The sequence below is a fragment of the Apium graveolens genome, chromosome 9, assembly GCF_009905375.1.
Source record: "Apium graveolens cultivar Ventura chromosome 9, ASM990537v1, whole genome shotgun sequence".
NCBI lineage: Eukaryota > Viridiplantae > Streptophyta > Magnoliopsida > Apiales > Apiaceae > Apium > Apium graveolens.
In genome coordinates, this window is record NC_133655.1 from 191263198 (window position 1) to 191282873 (window position 19676).

The 19676-nt window shown below is 32.5% G+C and overlaps 1 protein-coding gene across 1 annotated transcript; it reads right to left on the reverse strand.

The window, feature by feature from the left end:
- Window positions 1–3234: 3234 nt before the first annotated feature.
- Window positions 3235–4321, reverse strand: LOC141685801 (putative FBD-associated F-box protein At5g22720). Its single transcript, XM_074490885.1, has 2 exons — window positions 4096–4321; window positions 3235–3794 (listed from the first exon to the last, which is right to left on the reverse strand). Exons 1-2 carry the CDS (start codon window positions 4319–4321, stop codon window positions 3235–3237), a joined length of 786 nt encoding a protein of 261 aa, XP_074346986.1.
- Window positions 4322–19676: the final 15355 nt, after the last annotated feature.

Genomic DNA, 19676 nt, shown 5'->3' on the forward strand with positions numbered 1-19676 from the left:
TAAACTTTCGATTTAGTCATGCTTTTCGGTAGATAATAAACAGGAAATTTGTGGGTATTAAGAGGGATATTAAATTTAATGCTGATGGTGCTGTTAAAGTTAGGGACTCGGAGGTTTCTGCGGATAGGCTAATGCGAGATAGTTTTGGGAATTCTATAAAACATTATTTTGGTTGTGTATGTCAAGCATGTCCTTTGACTTCTGTGCTTCAATCTATATAGTTTGGTCTTGAACTAGCTTGGAATCTCCAAATTCTCGAATTATTACCGAAAATGATTTTCTTGATGCAATTGATTGTGTGTTGCATATGGCAATTCAACAATTGTTGTGCTGATTTTCTGGCTCATATGGGATTTTATATCGAAGTCTCCATTCTTGAGGGTTCTACTGATCTAGAATATGATTTTCGTGATGCAATTAATTGTCTTGCATTCAAAGCAACTCACCAACAATTCAACATCATGTATGGCCGGGGCTCCTTTGAAGGGGCACGGAAAGTAATAAAATCATTATAAAATTATTGGAACTCATAATAAGATTTGCTAGAAAAATCTCATACAAAGACTCCAGTGAAAACATCCTACAAGATCCAAAAAATACACTTCCCTGTCCCCAGAACAGACCAATCACCAAGATACCATATAGTAGGAGCTACTTCAGGATCAAGGAACGCATAAATACAGATACCATACAAGTACCAGGGGACTCGAGGACTAAAGAAAGGCATTAGAAAAGAAACTGTAGAATCGAAACAACTCCCAAGCATACAACCGATCCCGTGAAAATCAGGGACCAGAAAATAAATCATCTCCAATGTAGCCAACAACAAGGTTTGTTCCCATAGTTCCAAGAGCTTTGTGAATCTGTTGCATCTTCTCAGTGCGAAGAGTATATAGATCTTGCAATTCAGTTTTGGTATCATCAATCTGAATCTATAACTTTTGTAATTTATCTGTGGCATTCTTAATACTACAATCAATTGCATGCAGCTCGGAGAGTATGGGTTGTGAAAATTGGAGTTGTTCTATGAAGTCGAGACGGTTTACAAGCCAACTTATGTTGAATCCCAGTTTGTGCAATGCATCAAATACAACCATGTGCTTAGAAATCATGTCAGTATTGTTAGTGTAGGTGCCCTAGAGGCAATACATTATTCTTTTATCTTAATGTCAGTTGATCATTCAATAAATATATTTATTATGACCTTAATTACTGCGATATTTTGTTAGCATAATAAATGTCTTTAGAATCATGATACAAATTGTATAGTTTAAGTACATGACTTGAACTTGAGATTATATAATATATCATATTCTTAAAGGTCCCTAGTCGAGTATTATTATATAGGACAATAATAATACATAGATAGACTACTATGTTGTTTGACAAGATAACCACATCTCATTGGTTATAAGTATGGGGATACTAAAGTCAATACATAGGTACATGTGAGAGTACATGGTACTGGACAGACCCACAGTGAGATTCTTCATGTTTAATAAAGTCATAAGAAAGACTCACAGTGATAATGGTGTAACGATCCTTTGACTTGAAATCATTATATTTCTATACGAGGATTAATATACTTTGACTACATTAAAAGTTACTTTTGATCGGGTGATGATAAAAGTGGACATCGGGTATATCATGAGTCGTATGAGAAATATGAATGATAGATAAAGGATTTAACCCTCCTATAATTAGGAGAGATATTATTGGCCTCTTGATTGAGTGAGATTATAAAAGTATGGTCATGCTCAAATAATGATTTGTCTCGATAATCTACTCATGGATCAAGTAAACCCGGATTAAATATTGAAGAGGATGACTAAATACATGCCTCGAGTTTAATCTATAATATGTATGGTTAAAGGGATTATATTACACGAAAAACATTAATCACGAAAGGTTTTATCTAATCACGATTTAATTATTGTTTAATTGGGTAACAATGATGTATTACTAGATACCGCTCATTGTTTATAATTTTATTAGAGAATAAAATTATTGCCAATTAAATAATAGCCTATAGGGTCGCACAAATAGAGCACTTAATGGAATAGTTAATTTAAATTATGGATTTAAATTAATTGATGATTATTTGAATTTTATTATAATTAAGTAAGACTTAATTGAGATAATATAAATTCGAATTAAAAAGAATATTTTTGCCCATAATAATTAAGTATGACTTAGTTATTAATTAAATAATAGAAATTTATTTTTATTATTTAATCCAATACCTACTAGGGTTGGGCTTTGCTATTATGGGCCTTTTTAATCAGTCATTATAAATAGATAATGAGAGGTTAAAGAGGCTTGTACGTTTTTTAAGAAAACCCTAGCAGCAAAGAGAGGCAGAGGCAATTCAGATCGTCAAGAAGGAGGCTAGTACATCCATTCCGTAGTCAAGTTCGTGAGACGTTCTTGAAGGTGCTCGTGTGGATACCATAGAGGTGTTTTTCCGAGAGGTAGACACAAAGCGTGATAGCTAGGATCTCCGTTGAGTTCGTGAAAGTTAATCTCTTGAAATGTATGATTCGTTATCTCCATAATCTGCCCATAATTATACATGGATCCTGTTTTTGGGTTTCGAAATTTTTGTTTTATTTACATTTATCCGCTGCGTTTTATGCCTTCGGAACCCAACAAGTATCAATCTGAGTAATTGAGATTTTGGTAAAGACACTTACGGAGTTGGCCAACATATTCAGCTTCATTGTAGACAACACTTCTTGTCCCCCTCTCTAAACTAGCCCAACTAATTTTTTTTCTTCTTCCTAACTACGTGTGGAATTAGTTGTAATTGCACATGTGTATGTGTATATACACAACAAACCTTAAGAAATAACCAAGAACTTTAAAAAAAACGTTACAACATAAAACATACGAGAAAGCAAGTAAATAAGTACCTGTGGCAATGTAGTGACAATGGCGGCTTTAGGGGAGGAACCAAATAAGTACTTTTTGAGGTTGGTGGACATCCTTGATTCATTATATCCATGCGGTACTTTCACATATTCCAAGTTAAAGAACGGAGGAGAATAGACAAGAATGTTTGAAAGAGGAGAAAGTGCCTAGGAAAGAACAATACAAAAATGATAAATTAGGGGTCTGAACTGAAATTTTGATCTTGATATCAACAAGCAATAACTAAGAATCCATGTTACTTTAAACAGTCCGTCAATCCACTAATGAAGTTTACTTGTGAGATGGACAACTAAATATGAAAACTTAAGAACTGATAATTAGTTTCAAGTCGAAGGTAAGAATCTTTGCACCAGTAAATCCCCAAAACATATCAGTAATCAAGCGACAATACTTTTTAGCCTCCTTGTGTGCTGCAACAGTTTCGATTTGGGTGATATCGTCATCAAATTCCTCAAATTTCAAATTCACGCTCTCCAACTTTGTAACTCCAAATGTAATAGGGCCGAAGTTAACAGAAGTGAAATTGCGGATATTGGGCGCCAGAACCATGACCCTGTGATTCTTACCAGAATCACTAATCATATCTATAGGACATGTGTAGTTCTCAATTTCCAAGTTCACCAATTGAGGACAATTTACGAAAAAATTAGCACATACGCCTCTGCGGAAAAGCAAGGTGAGATTCCGTAGATTGACAAGTGCATGGAAGAACTCACTGACGTTATCAGTAAATTCAACATCATACAGTATGAGAGTTGTTAAAGTAGGCAAGCAAATAGATTTGGGTAACTCGAAACCATCTAATAACAGTGTTTGTAAACAAGGCAAGCAAGTCAAATACGATTCAGGTAACTTGGTGAAAACTTCAAAAAAAGGACGAACCAATTTTAGGGTAGCCAAAGCAGGTAATTTCCAACATTGCGATACCAACGCTTCTTCATCATAGTATAAACTCAATTCAAGGTTCTTTATATATAGTAGAAGAACTCAATCTCAATAATATAAAATCATCATATGGATACCAACAGAAATCAACATCTAGTTCCAGAAATTGCATACGAAATTGTATAATCGATAGCTAGATCCATAAACTCGTCAGATGAATTTGGACATGGGGAAATCCCAAACTTTAGTACTTTGGAATCATAGTTCCGTGTAGCTAACAGTTGAAATTGGTAGTGTAGTAAACTCTAAAAAAGAGAAAAGGGAGAGTAGTCCATCCGAGCTTCCATCGTTTCGAGAGAAGGCTGGTTTGAACAGCTAGTTGCACATCCAAAAACCAGAGAATGTGATGAATTAACTCATCAGGCACCTTACTTAATATGTCTTCTTCACCATGCTGTTGTTGTTCAGTTAGAGTTGTGAATTTCAGTTTCTTGTTAGCGTTCATCTCCTAATTCATTATCTTAACTCAATAAGATCAGCAGTACCTCCACTCTTTTTTATTAGAGAAACCCTAGACCTACCCATTTGCCCATTTTTTTCCCGGCACTTGAACACCTAGGGCTGTAAATGAGTTTACAGGCTCACGAATATCCGGCTTGTAGCTCGGTGTTGGGTTTGAAAAATTTTAATATTTGCTTTGTTAATAAGATGAACTTGAAAATAATATATTTCGACTTGAAAGTTACCGAACAAGTTCAATAACAATATCCGTGAATAATGTCCATAAACATGTTAGTTGGACATCTCCAAAATTGATCTAAAGATCTAAATTTAAGGTAAATTACCATAAATTCTTCTTTAACCGTAAATTTGGATCAGTGATTTCTACTAATCCAAATTTGGAACATCCAAATTTATTAATTTAAAATAATTATTTTATTAATTTTATAATTTTTGTTTATTAGATTTTAAATTGATTTGTGATTAATTAATGAATGTTAATGATATTTTAGATGTTAATTAATGAAATTAATATATTTTTAGCTAATTTAGTCTATAATTTTAATATTTTTTAAGTGTAGTAAAAGAAATTATTTTTAATTTAATTAATTTATTAGATATAATATAAATATTTATTCATGTTTAAATATAAAATTTAAGAATAAACACTACAAAAAAAACGGTTAAATACAACCGATTTAAAATCGGTTGTATTTAGCTAAATTCGACCGTTTTCGGTTGTATTTAGCTAAATACACGCTCGAGTCATATTTAGTAAACCGGTTGTATTTAATACTAAATATGACCGACTAAATACAACCGTTTAAATACAACCGTCTAAATACAACTGCTTCCGGTCAAATTTAATTTTTCAGATAAAATTCAAATATCGCGCTCAAATAATTAAATTTTACGAAAATATTCAAAAAGTCCGCCCAATTATTAAATTCAACTGTATTTGATTAAAAATATGATTCTAAATACTACCCAATTCGATTGAATTAATGCACGTCAATTTCCAAAAAAAAACTCGTTGGAACTACTACTGGCCAATACAGTTGAATTCTCTGTCTAATACTACTCATTTCCGATTTTAATAATCACGTTCCGCAGCAGTTAGCCAATTACTACTTAAAAAACAGCCATGTCTTACTGTTCTTTTTCATCTCTAGCTCGCCACATGACTCGCAGCTTCACACCACACCTCACTCGTTTATTCTACTCAGCCCCAGTAAAACCCCAACTCATCCCATCTCTCCAACCCTCAAACGACGCCGATGATCTCCCAAATTCTCCTGCAACACCACAACCCATTTCACTCGATGGAATCATCTCTCCAACTCTAGGGAATTTCTCTCAATTCTAATCTCCTTCATCAGACCTAAATATAAACAGAGAATCATAATCAAAATCTGAAAAATCAATCCAAATTCGACGATACACAAATACTAAGTTTTTACCTCAAATTTTTGATGCTCGTACTCTTTTACCCTTTATAAATACCAACCCACAACTAAAAAAAGGAATTGAACTTAAAATTTTAAAAACCCATCTCATTTTTAACTTGAAAAACGAAGAGAAAAGAAAGAGGGGGATGGGGTTTCTCAACTGGAGCTCGAGATTGTAACCAATCTTGTACGATAAAGACATTATTATATATATATATATATTGAATATATAACTAATTCACAAGAACATTGCTAATTCTTAAATTACATAAGCATATAAGAATTAACAATTAAATTAGGAGAAGGGTTTGAGAAAACAAATAGAGATTGGATTTAATCTCAAGTCCAGAAAACTGTCTCCTTAAAGCAGTTTCGCCCCGCACCATCCGTGTTTAGCGACCTGCTTCCCAGGATAAAACGAGATACTAGTATAATCGATAAATCGAATATACTCTCAGCGAACTTGAACTGAGCCCGAGAACTATCACCGGAATATTGGAAAAATTTAAGACTAAAGAGACCGAGAATGAAAGAGATAACTCTTATTTCCTCGACTGAATAAAACTGGTGCCCTAAGACTCTATTTATAAAGAGCGGCTTGAAAGGACTTATTTTTCTTTTCGATGTGGTACATGGTATTTATAAGAAAAAGTAAGGAATAGGTTTGTGCTACTCTCGATGTGGTACAAAACCACTTTTTATATTAAAAGGTAAAACTTTGGAACATCAGTTCTCATTCACCTTTTACTCATTTTGAGCGTGTAAATATGCGTTGGATCATAATAGTGAGACCTAAAAAGATGATAACTCTAAACTTAAATAGTTCCTGGTTATAGGATTACTAACTGATAATTAATAATCCGCAAAGATCGGTACATACTATGCTTGCTTCATTATGAAGGATGTTTGTTCTCATAGACATTTGTGTGGTGACACTATAGCTAGTATGTAGGTGCTTATTATAGAATAAGTTCACTGAACATGACTCGCACAGCTGAACAACTGATGGAGTTCACTCACGTGTCAGCAGTTGTTCACATAGTGATAGTTGTACAAGTATCCTTAGACTTGAGGTCATCATAGTCATCTTGTGTACACTGAACTATGTTTTGGTTTAGTTCTTAGTCTCCAGGGACAATTACTAGGGCTCTTCTGGGTATAGGAATTTGTACACGAAGATAGTGTGTGATCAATAAAGGATCTACCCCTTCCAGTGAAGGAAGCGAATGTTCAAGGCTGATCCACTTATGCTAGTTCAGGAATCTCTGGCCAGAGTGAATGAAATTAGAAAGGAGTTTCTAATTTGCATAGAACTACGCATAGTAAATGGTAAGCAAGTGATTAAATTAGATAGGCTTGACACGAGATCCATGCCTTGTATTTAATCAGGACATTATAGGGTAGAAGGAGTTTATTGTACGGTAACTATTCACTGAATAGGTTCTTGGTATTCTAAGCAGTGAATTCATATTATCCGGATAGTCGCGATATGCTGAGAAGTATCCCTCACGATGTAGAATAAATGTGAATAATTAATTAATCATATTTAATAAATTAGAGAATTTATAGAAATAATGATAAAATAGTTGTATTATTATTTATTTCTACTACCGGCTTAATATTGAACCTACAGGGTCACACCATAAAAAGAGAATGATTTAATGGTGGAGGAATTAATTAATAATGGCTAAATAATTATTTATTTATGAAATAAATAATTAATTGGCAAATTTAATAATTGATTAAATGAGATTTAATTGATTATAAATTAATTAAGAAAAGTTCTTAATATTATTAATCAAAGGATTTAATTTTTGGAAATTAAATCAAGAGAGAGAATTATTTCTAAAGTGTTTAGAAAAAGGATTAATAATTAAAAGGTGTTTTAATTATTAATGAGAATAATAAATGGGATAATAATAATATTATTTATGGGAAAATTTCAGCTGAAAATTTTGCCTATAAATACACTATTATAGACCTTAATTTGATTCTAACCCGAAAACCCAAAAAGTTAGGAAAACCCAATTCTCTCCACCTCCTTCCTCCTCCTTAACATCGTTTTCTTGGTGGATACCGGTGGAGTGCTTCATACTTGAGGAGCAACTGCTAAGGATCTCTGATCGTTGTCTCCGAATTATTTTTAAAGGTTAGATTCGATCCCTCGAATTTTTATTCACGATTTATATGCTTTTATTTGGATTTTGTATGTGTAAAAGTATTTTTCCATGACCCCGCTGCGTTAAAAATCCAACAGATAGTGGATGTTCCAGGCATATGACAGGTGATAAGGCCCTGCTATCACAATTTGAGGAGATGGCTGGCCCTTTGGTGACCTTTGGAGACAACAGCAAAGGATTCACAATGGGATATGGCAAGATTGTTTCTGGAAATGTTGTCATTGAAGATATAGCACTAGTTGCTGGATTAGAAGTAAATCTTCTAAGTGTTAGTCAATTTGCAGACAGAGGTTTTCAAGTTATTTTCAACAAAGAAGATTGTGCTTTTATTAGCAAAAAGACTGGTGAAATTTCTCTTAAAGGAGTAAGAAAGGGAAGCTTGTTTGTTGCAGACTTAGACTCAGCAAATAAGGATGGAGTATGTTGTTTCTACACCAAGGCATCAGAAGAGCAAAGTAAATTGTGGCATAAGAAGCTATCTCACTTGAATTTCAAAGCAATCAACACCTTAGTCAAGAAGGAGCTTGTGAGAGACATGCCCAGTCTGGAATTTGCTCAACTGGAAGTTTGTGAAGCTTTTCAGAAAGGAAAAATAAAAAGATCAAGTCACAAGTCAAAATCTGTGAATTCTATTAGTGCACCTCTGCAACTTATTCACATGGACTTGTTTGGGCCAGTAAATGTCTTGTCCATTTCAAGGAACAAATATGCCATTGTCATGGTTGATGATTTTTCAAGATACACTTGGGTTGAGTTCATGTTCTCTAAAGATGAAACTCCAAACATTATAATTGAGCACATCAAGAAAATTGAGAAGCAAGTTGAAGGAAAAGTTAGTGTGAAAAGATTGAGGAGTGATAATGGAACAGAATTCAGAAACTCAACATTAAGTGAAATCTGCAAAAGCAAAGGCATTGTTCAAGAATTTTCAGCAGCTAGAACACCTCAACCGAATGGAGTAGTTGAGAGGAAAAATAGAACATTGGTTAAAGCTGCTAGAACCTTGCTACAAGATGCTCAGTTGCCAACTAGTTTTTGGGAAGAGGCTGTTAATACTGCATGCTACACTCAAAACAGATATCTCATCAACAAAGCTCATGGAAAATCACCTTACTCAATCATGTCTAACAGGAAGCCTACAGTGAAGCATCTACATGTGTTTGGAAGCAAGTATTATATTCTGAAAGACAACTCTGAATATATGAGAAAATTTGACTCTAAAGTTTTTGAACCAATTTTTCTGGGATATTCATTGGAAAGAACAGCCTACAAAGTTTATGTGATTGATCAAAAGAAAATTATGGAAAGCACAGATGTCACTTTTGATGATGACAAGTGTCCATGCTTGGAATGCCTTGATGTAAATGATGCTGAAGCCCTTGCATTTGAGAATCTAACCATTGATAGTGACTCTGATGAAGAAGATGAAGTTGTGGCACAACAAATGACAAATGAAGAGATCTTTGAACAAAATCATGGAAATGAAAGCTCTCTTCAGACACCTGAATTTGATGGCACAAACTCAGGGGGAGAAGGAGAGAATGGAAATGACATTCATGGTAATACTGAAGAAAATGATGAAGGTATTAGTCAACAGACTCACACTAGAAAGTGGGATAGGAGTCATAAAGTAGAAGCTATTATTGGTGATCCCTCAGCTGGTGTGAGAACAAGAAGTGCAACTGCTAATGAATGCCTACATGCATGTTTTCTATCTCAAGTAGAGCCCAAGAAAACTGAAGAAGCCCTATTGGATCCTGATTGGATATGTGCTATGCAGGAGGAGCTGAATCAGTTTGAGAGAAACAAAGTTTGGAAATTAGTCCCTACACCAAAGAACAAAATCATAATTGGAACTAAGTGGGTGTACAGGAACAAAATGGATGAAAATGGAATTGTTACTAGAAACAAAGCAAGGCTGGTTGCTAAAGGCTACTCACAAGAAGAGGGAATTGACTATGATGAGACTTTTGCTCCTGTTGCAAGACTAGAAGCAATAAGAATTTTTCTGGCATTTGCTGCACACTCAAATTTCAAGGTGTATCAAATGGATGTCAAGAGTGCTTTTCTTAATGGTGAACTAGAAGAAGAAGTTTATGTACAACAGCCACATCGCTTTGAAGATCCAGAATTTCCTAACTTTGTCTACAAATTACTCAAGGCTCTATATGGATTGAAACAGGCACCTAGAGCCTGGTATGACACTCTGTCAGAATTTCTACTCAAACATGGTTTTATCAGAGGTACTATTGATAAGACTCTCTTCTACAAGAAGCATGGTGAAGATATGATCCTAGTTCAAATCTATGTGGATGATATCATCTTTGGATCTACAAATGAAAAGCTTTGTCAAAGATTCTCTAGGCTAATGCCGAGTGAGTATGAAATGAGCATGATGGGAGAATTGAGTTACTTCCTTGGCCTTCAAGTTAGTCAAAGAAGTGATGGTATTTTCATCAGCCAAACCAAATATGTGAATGACTTATTGAAGAAATTTGGTATGGTGGATAGCTCACCTGCATCTACACCAATGTCTACTGCAACCAAGTTGGATGAAGACAAGAAAGGCAAGAGTGTGGATATTTCAAGCTACAGAGGGATGATTGGATCATTGCTTTATTTGACTGCTAGTGGACCAAACATTATGTTTGCTACTTGTCTATGTGCTAGATTTCAAGCCAATCCAAAGGAATCACATTTGATGGCTGTGAAAAGGATTTTCAGATACTTAAAGGGAACTCCAAACTTGGGATTATGGTATCCTAAGGGAACTGGTTTTGAAGCTGTTGGATACACAGATGCAGATTTTGCTGGATGCAGGGTTGATAGGAAAAGTACTAGTGGAAGCTGTCAATTTCTTGATCAAAGACTTGTATCCTGGTATAGTAAGAAACAACAATCTGTGTCAACTTCCACAGCTGCAGCTGAATATATAGCTGCTGGAAGTTGTTGTGCTCAGGTGCTTTGGATTAGAAATCAGCTAATGGACTATGGTCTACTGTTACACAAAATTCCTATTATGTGTGACAGTACTAGTGCCATATCTATAGTAGCTAATCCAGTTAATCATTTTAGAACAAAGCACATTGATGTTAGGTACCATTTTATCAGGGAACATGCTGCAAATGGTACCATTGAGCTCATTTTTGTTCCAACAGAGAAACAATTAGCTGACATTTTTACTAAACCTTTGGATGAAGCAACCTTCACTAGACTTGTGAGTGAAATTGGAATGCTCAATTCTTCATCTTAAGGCAAGAACTCAGCTAATGTGTTGAAGCAGATTAATTTCTAATAAATCAACCTAGTTTGATTTAATTGGAAATTAACTGAAATATGAATTATAAATATTTCAGAATCTCTGTATATTTATTTTTCTTAAAAACTCAAAAATTAACTTAGAATATTTTAAATTCTAAGTAAACTGCTTAGTTGTTAATTTACATCTTAAATGTGTAAAATTAACACAAGGCATAATAACAGTACTCAAAGGTATAGAGAACTGAGTTCTCGATAAGTCAAAATGACTTATCGACAAGTCATTCTAGAGTTCTCGAGTGAGTCCTCGATAAGTCTATTTATAGACTTCTCGAATGACTTCTCGATAAGCTCTATTATGACTTATCGATAAGACCATGTAGAGTTCTCTAATAGTGCTAATTCACAGAGTTCTCGACAAGGATATTTTGAGACTTATTAATAACTCAGAACTAAAATAATTTAATTCAATAAAATATTTTAGATAAATACTTTTGGAAAATTTATTCTGATTTCAATTTGATTCATTTCAAATAAATTAGAATCTTTTTAGTCCATTTTCGGACAAACTCGGCATTTATCAAAGTTCTCGATAAATCAATTCTTAGTTCTTGAAAAGAATTAATAAAATGACTTATTGAATGTACCTTTTTCAAATTCAAAATTACTTCTCGATAAGTTTAATATCAAACGTTTATTTGACTTCTCGATAAGTATTTTACTTTTTCTATAAATACCCAAACTTCTTGATAAATTTGAACTTGGAATTTTTCAAAATTCTAAGTAAACTGAATATTTATTACTTCATATCTTCAGTATATGAACTTAATAAATAACAGATCAAAAGAAGCAAAAAGTATGAAAAACTGAACAAATTTAATTCATAAATTCTGTTCATAAAAATACTTTTGACATACCTTGTCTCTAATTTCTCTTACTTATTGACACATTTACATGCTTATATGATTTCTTGTTTACGTGAAAATAAGTTAGTCCAATGTTAGTAGACTAGTACATTATTTGTGTTGTTTTGAGTATGCTGATAGTGGTAAATTTATTTGACTGATTGCTGATAGGATGAGTTACTTTTTGTGTAGGGAGTACGTGCTTATTTGCATGGGGAATAGTCACTCTTTAAAGTAAACTAATATTCTTGAGTACTTGCATGGGGAATAGTAACTAGTCATTTCTAGCTGTCAAATATGCTTATGTGATTATTACTCTTATTACCCGGGCAACTCAAGAGTCTCTTGGTTTCTATCTTTACTCCCTCTATAAATTAAAACGCTTCACTCTTTATCATATATCACTACTCTCCTATTCTCAACAAACATCTACTTTCAAACTCACCTCCTGTTCATCTCTCTCTCTCTCACTCACTCAAATGGATGCCCCAGTCTTTTACAGACTTATTCATGGAGTTTACCAACTGGTCCATCATTTGGATGATGACCTAGTTTATTTTGATCCTATCAAACTTCGTGTCCATCTCAAGGGGGTTGTTTACAGCCCCTTTGATATTCCACTTGAGGTCTTTTACGAACTCTCGTGGAATGATCAAATCAGCATTCTTTTCTTTGAGATGGAAGCCTCTTTCGAGCAGGAGAGACGAGCCAGGGTGGCTGAGCAGCAACGCCTTGCTGCTTTGGAGTTGCAGGAGAGGATCATCTCTCTTGCAAACTCCATGTCCAGAGCTTACCAGCGCAGGGCAAGGAGGTTTGAGGCCGAGAAGAAGGAGTCTGAATTAAAGTAGTTAGGATTAGGATTTACTTGTTAAATCTATGTCTTAATGTACTATGTTTCCATTTTTAATGAAAGTTCTGATTCTTGTATTGCAATCTCTTGTTTGTATAATAATTACTATGTGCTTATATCTATATTAAATTTTGTCTTCTCTGCAATAATGCTTGCAACTAAAATATCTTACAATGTATTTGTCTAATGAAACTCCAAAAAGATACATTTGTTCAATGCATTACAGGTCTAATACAAGACATCAACAAGGAATTCAAATAATCAATTCACAGGTATTAGTGCTAAAATTGCAGCTAAAATATTTCAAAACCAAACTATGGTTTATCCAGGCACAACAACACGAACACAAACTCACACACAATCCCACTCAGGTGACTCTCAAAAGCCACCAGTTTTACAAAAGGACAACAATTTCATGATGTTCTTCAGATTGTTCTGTTGTTTGAGAAAAGAATCCACCAAACATGAAAATTTATCAGTTTACTGAATATTTCATGAGTATTCCTTATGCACCATCATGTGCAAAATAGTCTTCACAGTCTGAAAGGTTTGAGGGTAGTACTCCTGAGGGGGAGCTATCTAAATCCTCTCCAATTCAATTGGAGGTTCCTCAAGAAGGAACAACTCCCCTCATAACTCTAGCAGAAGCTGTCTTAGCAGTCAAAGCTAGAAGAACAATTTCCTATGACGATGTCATAAGAAGGGCAATCTTAGCACATTCAAGTGCCAGTGTGTTGCAAGACATATAAGGGTTTAAGGCTGGTGCACATGGCAGTAACCCAGTCAAATCCCCTCCAATTCAATTGGAGGTTCCCACTACAAGTGGAGGACAACACACTGTTACTACCACAGAGCAATCTGTGAGTCAAACTGTGACCCCATTCATAGATGCTTATGCACTCATTTTTCTGGTGAAATGAGTATGATTAGCCCTATATGGTCTTCCTCTAATCATATGATCACAGATTAACTCTTCTCAGCCACCTCTTATTTCTGTAGGTCAAAAATATTTGAGCCTTTCATGCGAGGATAAGAGAAAAGATTGAGTGAAAAACAAAGAATAAGAAAGGCAGGATCCTTCCTGGCAAAAGGAGAGGTAGATGAGTGTATGAATTTAGTAATCCTTGTGAGGGAACTCTGACTCTCAAAAGTCATGAGACTAGTGCAGTGAGAATTGGTGAGACTACTTATTCAAAAGAACAGAGAGCTTAGGACTTTTATCACTGACAGACTTTTTCTGCAGATCTAAGTGAAACTTCTATTCTTTTTAATAAACTCATCACCATGAATCTCAATGAAGTTTGAAGCTGCAGATAGTGTTCCAAGTGGACAATGATAGCAGCTTGAACAATGTTCATTTAACTGGATCTTTCTTCCTGGAGATAATGTCAAAAAGGGGGAGAATATATATCTAAATGCCAAAACAGCTAATGGATGTTGAATAAATCTAAATGCAACTCAACAAAAGAAGACCTGATGGGAAGATTGGTTTTGGTTTCTGCATTTAGTTAAAGTTTTGACATCATCAATCAGAACTTGTGCATAATTTCATAATGAACAAGTTGTGGGAGATTGTAATATATAATAGATGATGTCAAAGATTACTGGAGCTGACAATGTCATTAATCTTCAATGATCTGATGTCAAAGATTACTGGAGCTAATAATGTCATTAATCTTCAATGATCCGATGTCAAAGATTACTGGAGCTAACAATGTCATTAACATGATGATATCAAAGATTACTGATGCTGACAATGTCATTAGCAATCAGTTAAGTTTGGGGCCAACCCTAAGATTAGTTGTACTGTAACCTTAATCTGTAATTTATACTTGTAACACTTAATGTCTGTAAAATGTAAATAGAGCAGACTGGAGCATTTTTCCCTAAACAGTGTCAAGCCTAAGAATTCTATCTGGAAGAAGATCAAGAAGGTCATGCCTCAGAAGAATTATGAAGAAGCTTGGAGTTGAATAAATCTGTTTGGTGAAAAACATTAAATCAAGATCTCTACAAGTCACAGAATTAGTGTTATAGAGAAGTCATTCGAGAACTCAGAAAGACCTATCGAGAACTCAGAAAGACCTATTCGAGAACTCTTGTCTATCGAGAACTCAGGAAATGCTATTGGAGATATCGATAAGTCGGATACCCATTCGAGAACTCGGAGACATCGACAAGTATACATTCATTAGAGAACTCTGAGTTATCGATAAGCCAAAGTCCATTAAAGAACTCTGAGTTATCGATAAACCAAAATTCACTAGAGAACTCAGAGTTGTTGATAAGTCAAGTCAACAATGAAGTTTCAGAGATATCGACAAGCCAACATGCCTATCGAGATGTCGAGTTCTCTACAGCTTAATTGGAGATCTCGAAGTGAAGAAATTTCTCTAAGTACAGAATTGCAGAACAGTTCAATATCCAAGGTTGCAAATCAACAAACAATTCACACAGCTGAATTGACAAGTCTAAAAAAAGCATCTTGAGAGATGTGCAAGATTAATGGTGAAGAATAACTAACAAAGGAGGATCAACCAATACACAGTGGATGAAGATATGCTAATCTAGATATGGAAATCTCACTTTTCCTTTAAATAAAAGTGATTAGTCACAGGTTAGAAAAGTTGATATGACAAAAAATTTAGAAAAAAATAAATATATTTGGTTTGCTTTCTTAACAGTCTACTTGTAAATTGACCAGTACTTCTAACTATTGTTTAATCCCGTATTGATGTTTCGATATTTTTAAAAATATTAATGAATGATCCAACCGTACGGATGTTAAGATCTGTATATTTTAGTGATATGACAAAAATTTTAGAAACAAATAAATATATTTGGTTTGCCTTTTTAAGAGTCAAAGAGTAGTTTGACCAGTACTTCTGAGTAGTGTTTAATCCCATATTTATGTTTCGATATTTTTAAAAATATTAATGAATGATCCAACCGTACGGTTGTCAAAATCAGTATATTTTAGTGATATGACAAAAAATTTAGAAAAAATAAATATATATGATTTGCTTTTTTCACAGTCAACTAGTAAATTGACCAGTACTTCTAACTAGTGTTTAATCCCATATTTATGTTTCGATATTTTTAAAAATATTATAAATGATCCAACCGTACGGATGTGAAAATCAGTATATTTTAGTGATATGACAAAAAATTTAGGAAAAAATAAATATATTTGGTTTGCTTTCTTAACAGTCAACTAGTAAATTGACCAGTTCTTCTAACTAGTGTTTAATACCATATTGATGTTTCGATATTTTTAAAAATATTAATGAATGATCCAACCGTACGGATGTTAAGATCTGTATATTTTAGTGATATGACAACAATTTTAGAAAAAAATAAATATATTTGGTTTGCCTTTTTAAGAGTCAAAGAGTAGTTTGACCAATACTTCTAACTACTGTTTAATCACATATTGATGTTTCGATATTTCGATATTTTTAAAAATATTAATGAATGATCCAACCGTACGGATGTCAAAATCAGTATATTTTAGTAATATGACAAAAATTTTAGAAAAAAATAAATATATTTGGTTTGCTTTTTTAACAGTCAACTAGTAATTTGGCGAGTACTCCTAACTAGTGTTTAATCCCATATTGATGATTGGATATTTTTAAAAATATTAATGAATGATCCAACTGTACAGATGTCAAGATTTGTATATTTTAGTGATATGACAAAAAATTTAGAAAAAAATAAATATATTTGGTTTTCCTTTTTAAGAGTCAAAGAGTAGTTTGACCAGTACTTCTAACAAGTGTTTAATCCCATATTGATGTTTCGATATTTTTAAAATTATTAATGAATGATCCAACCGTACGGATGTCAAGATCTATATATTTTAGTGATATGACAAATATTTTAGAAAAAAATAAATATATTTGGTTTTTCTTTTTTAACAGTCAACTAGTAATTTGACTAGTACTCCTAACTAGTGTTTAATCCCATATTGATGATTCAATATTTTTCAAAATATTAATGAATGATCCAACCGTACGGATGTCAAGATCTGTATATTTTAGTGACATGACAAAATTTTTATAAAAAAATAAATATAATTTGGTTTGTCTTTTTAATAGTCAAAGAGTAGTTTGACCAGTACTTCTAACTAGTGTTTAATCCCATATTCATGTTTCGATATTTTTAAAAATATTAATGAATGATCCAACCGTACGGATGTCAAGATCTATATATTTTAGTGATATGACAAAAAATTTAGAAAAAAATAAATATATTTGCTTTGCTTTTTTAACAGTCAAGTAGTAAATTGACTAGTACTTCTAACTAGTGTTTAATCCCATATTGATGTTTTGATATTTTTAAAAATATTAATGAATGATCCAACCGTACGGATGTCAAGATCTGTATATTTTAGTGATATGACAGCAATTTTGGAAAAAAATAAATATATTTGGTTTGCCTTTTTAAGAGTCAAAGAGTGGTTTGACCTGTACTTCTAACTAGTGTTTAATCCCATATTTATGTTTCGATATTTTTAAAAATATTAATGAATGATCCAACCGTACGGATGTCAAAATCAGTATATTTTAGTGATATGACAAAAATTTTAGAAAAAAATAAATATATTTGATTTGCTTTTTTAACAGTCAACTAGTAAATTGACTAGTACTTCTAACTAGTGTTTAATCCCATATTAATGTTTCGATATTTTTAAAAATATTAATGAATGATCCAACCGTAGGGATGTCAAGATCTGTTTATTTTAGTGATATGTCAAAAAAAATTGAAAAAAATAAATATATTTGGTTTGTCTTTTTAAGAGTCAAAGAGTAGTTTGACCAGTACTTCTAACTTGTGTTTAATCCAATATTGATGTTTCGATATTTTTAAAAATATTAATGAATGATCCAACCAAACGGATGTCAAAATCAGTATATTTTAGTGATATGACAAAAATTTTAGAAAAAAATAAATAAATTTGGTTTCCTTTTTTAAAGTCAACTAGTAATTTGACGAGTAATCCTAACTAGTGTTTAATCCCATATTGATGATTCAATATTTTTAAAAATATTAATGAATGATCCAACCGTACGGATGTTAAGATCTATATATTTTAGTGATATGACAAAAGTTTTAGAAAAAAATAAATATATTTGTTTTGCTTTTTTAAGAGTCAAAGAGTAGTTTGACCAGTACTTCTAACTAGAATATAATCCCATATTGTTGTTTTGATATTTTTAAAAATATTAATGAATGATCCAACCGTACTGTTAGGTATGAATATAACACAGGGGGGGTGAATGTGTTTTGGCTTAAATGTTTACTTTTTGATCGACTTTGGCTTTAGCAGTTGGTTGTTATCAATGATTTGATAAAATAGATGTTAAACATAAATAACAATGCAAATATGTAAAACAAAGATCTTCAGAACTCACTTAATTTTATATTAAAAATCAAGCAGTATTTCGCTGCAAAATCTCTAAGTTATTGGTCTAGAACTTAGCTTCTTTCTTGAGAGAGAATACAAGATTTTTTTTATCTAGATTGATTTTATTGACTAAGGATCAGTGTTAACTTTATAACTCAGTTAACTGCTGGTTTACACAGTGTGTAATAAACATGTTATTAGCTTTTCTAAACTGTCATTTCTATTTATATAAAAACAGATCTTCCATTTCTGGCTTAGCATATCTTTAGCATCCTGGGTTCTGACTAAGGACCAGTGTTAACTTTATAACTCAGTTAACTGCTGGTTTACACAGTGAACAATAAGAAGTGCTAATCACTAAAATATACTGATTTTGACATCCGTACGGTTGGATCATTTATTAATATTTTTAAAAATATCGAAACATAAATATGGGATTAAACACTAGATAGAAGTACCGGTCAAACTACTCTTTGACTCTTAAAAAGGCAAACCAAATATATTTATTTTTTTCTAAATTTTTTGTCATATCACTAAAATATACAGATCTTGACATCCGTATGGTTGGATCATTTATTAATATTTTTAAAAATATCGAATCATCAATATGGGATTAAACACTAGTTTGGAGTACTCGTTAAATTACTAGTTGACTGTTAAAAAAGCAAACCAAATATATTTATTTTTTTCTAAATTTTTTGTCATATCACTAAAATATACTGATTTTGACATCCGTACGGTTGGATCATTCATTAATATTTTTTAAAAATATCGAAACATCAATTTGAGATTAAACACTAGTTAGAAGTATTGGTCAAATTACTAGTTGACTGTTAAAATAGAAAACCAAATATATTTATTTTTTTCTAAAATTTTTTTCATATCCCTAAAATTTGATAATTAAAATTTATGTAATGATAATTAATTTATGTAATCGATACGATTGGATCGTTAATTATCAATTCCAAATAGGTAGAATATTCTAGGGTTAAAATCTCTAACCCCTAAATTTAATTTTGTAAAATAATTAAGTTATAAATTTAATTTTGTAAAATAATTAAGTTATAAATTACTAGTTGACTATTAAAATAGCAAACCACATAAATTTATCACTTAGTTATTTTACAAAATTAAATTTAGGGGTTGAGATTTTAACCCTAGAATATTCCATATATTTGGAATTGATGATTAACGATCCAATCGTATCGATGTTAAAATAGATAAAAAAAGAGTTATATACAAAATTTTAAGAATTTTTAATTACTAGATTTTAATTATTTTATCAAATAAGGTAAAATTTTCTAAATC

What these genes read in the sequence shown, in the direction of transcription:
- LOC141685801 (XM_074490885.1), bottom strand. Translation starts at nt 4,321, where the DNA reads ATGAACGCTAACAAGAAACTGAAATTCACAACTCTAACTGAACAACAA. An exon ending in CTACACTACCAATTTCAACT is followed by an intron (nt 3,795 to 4,095) that starts GTTAGCTACACG and finishes CTTTTTTTGAAG; the next exon opens with TTTTCACCAAGTTACCTGAA.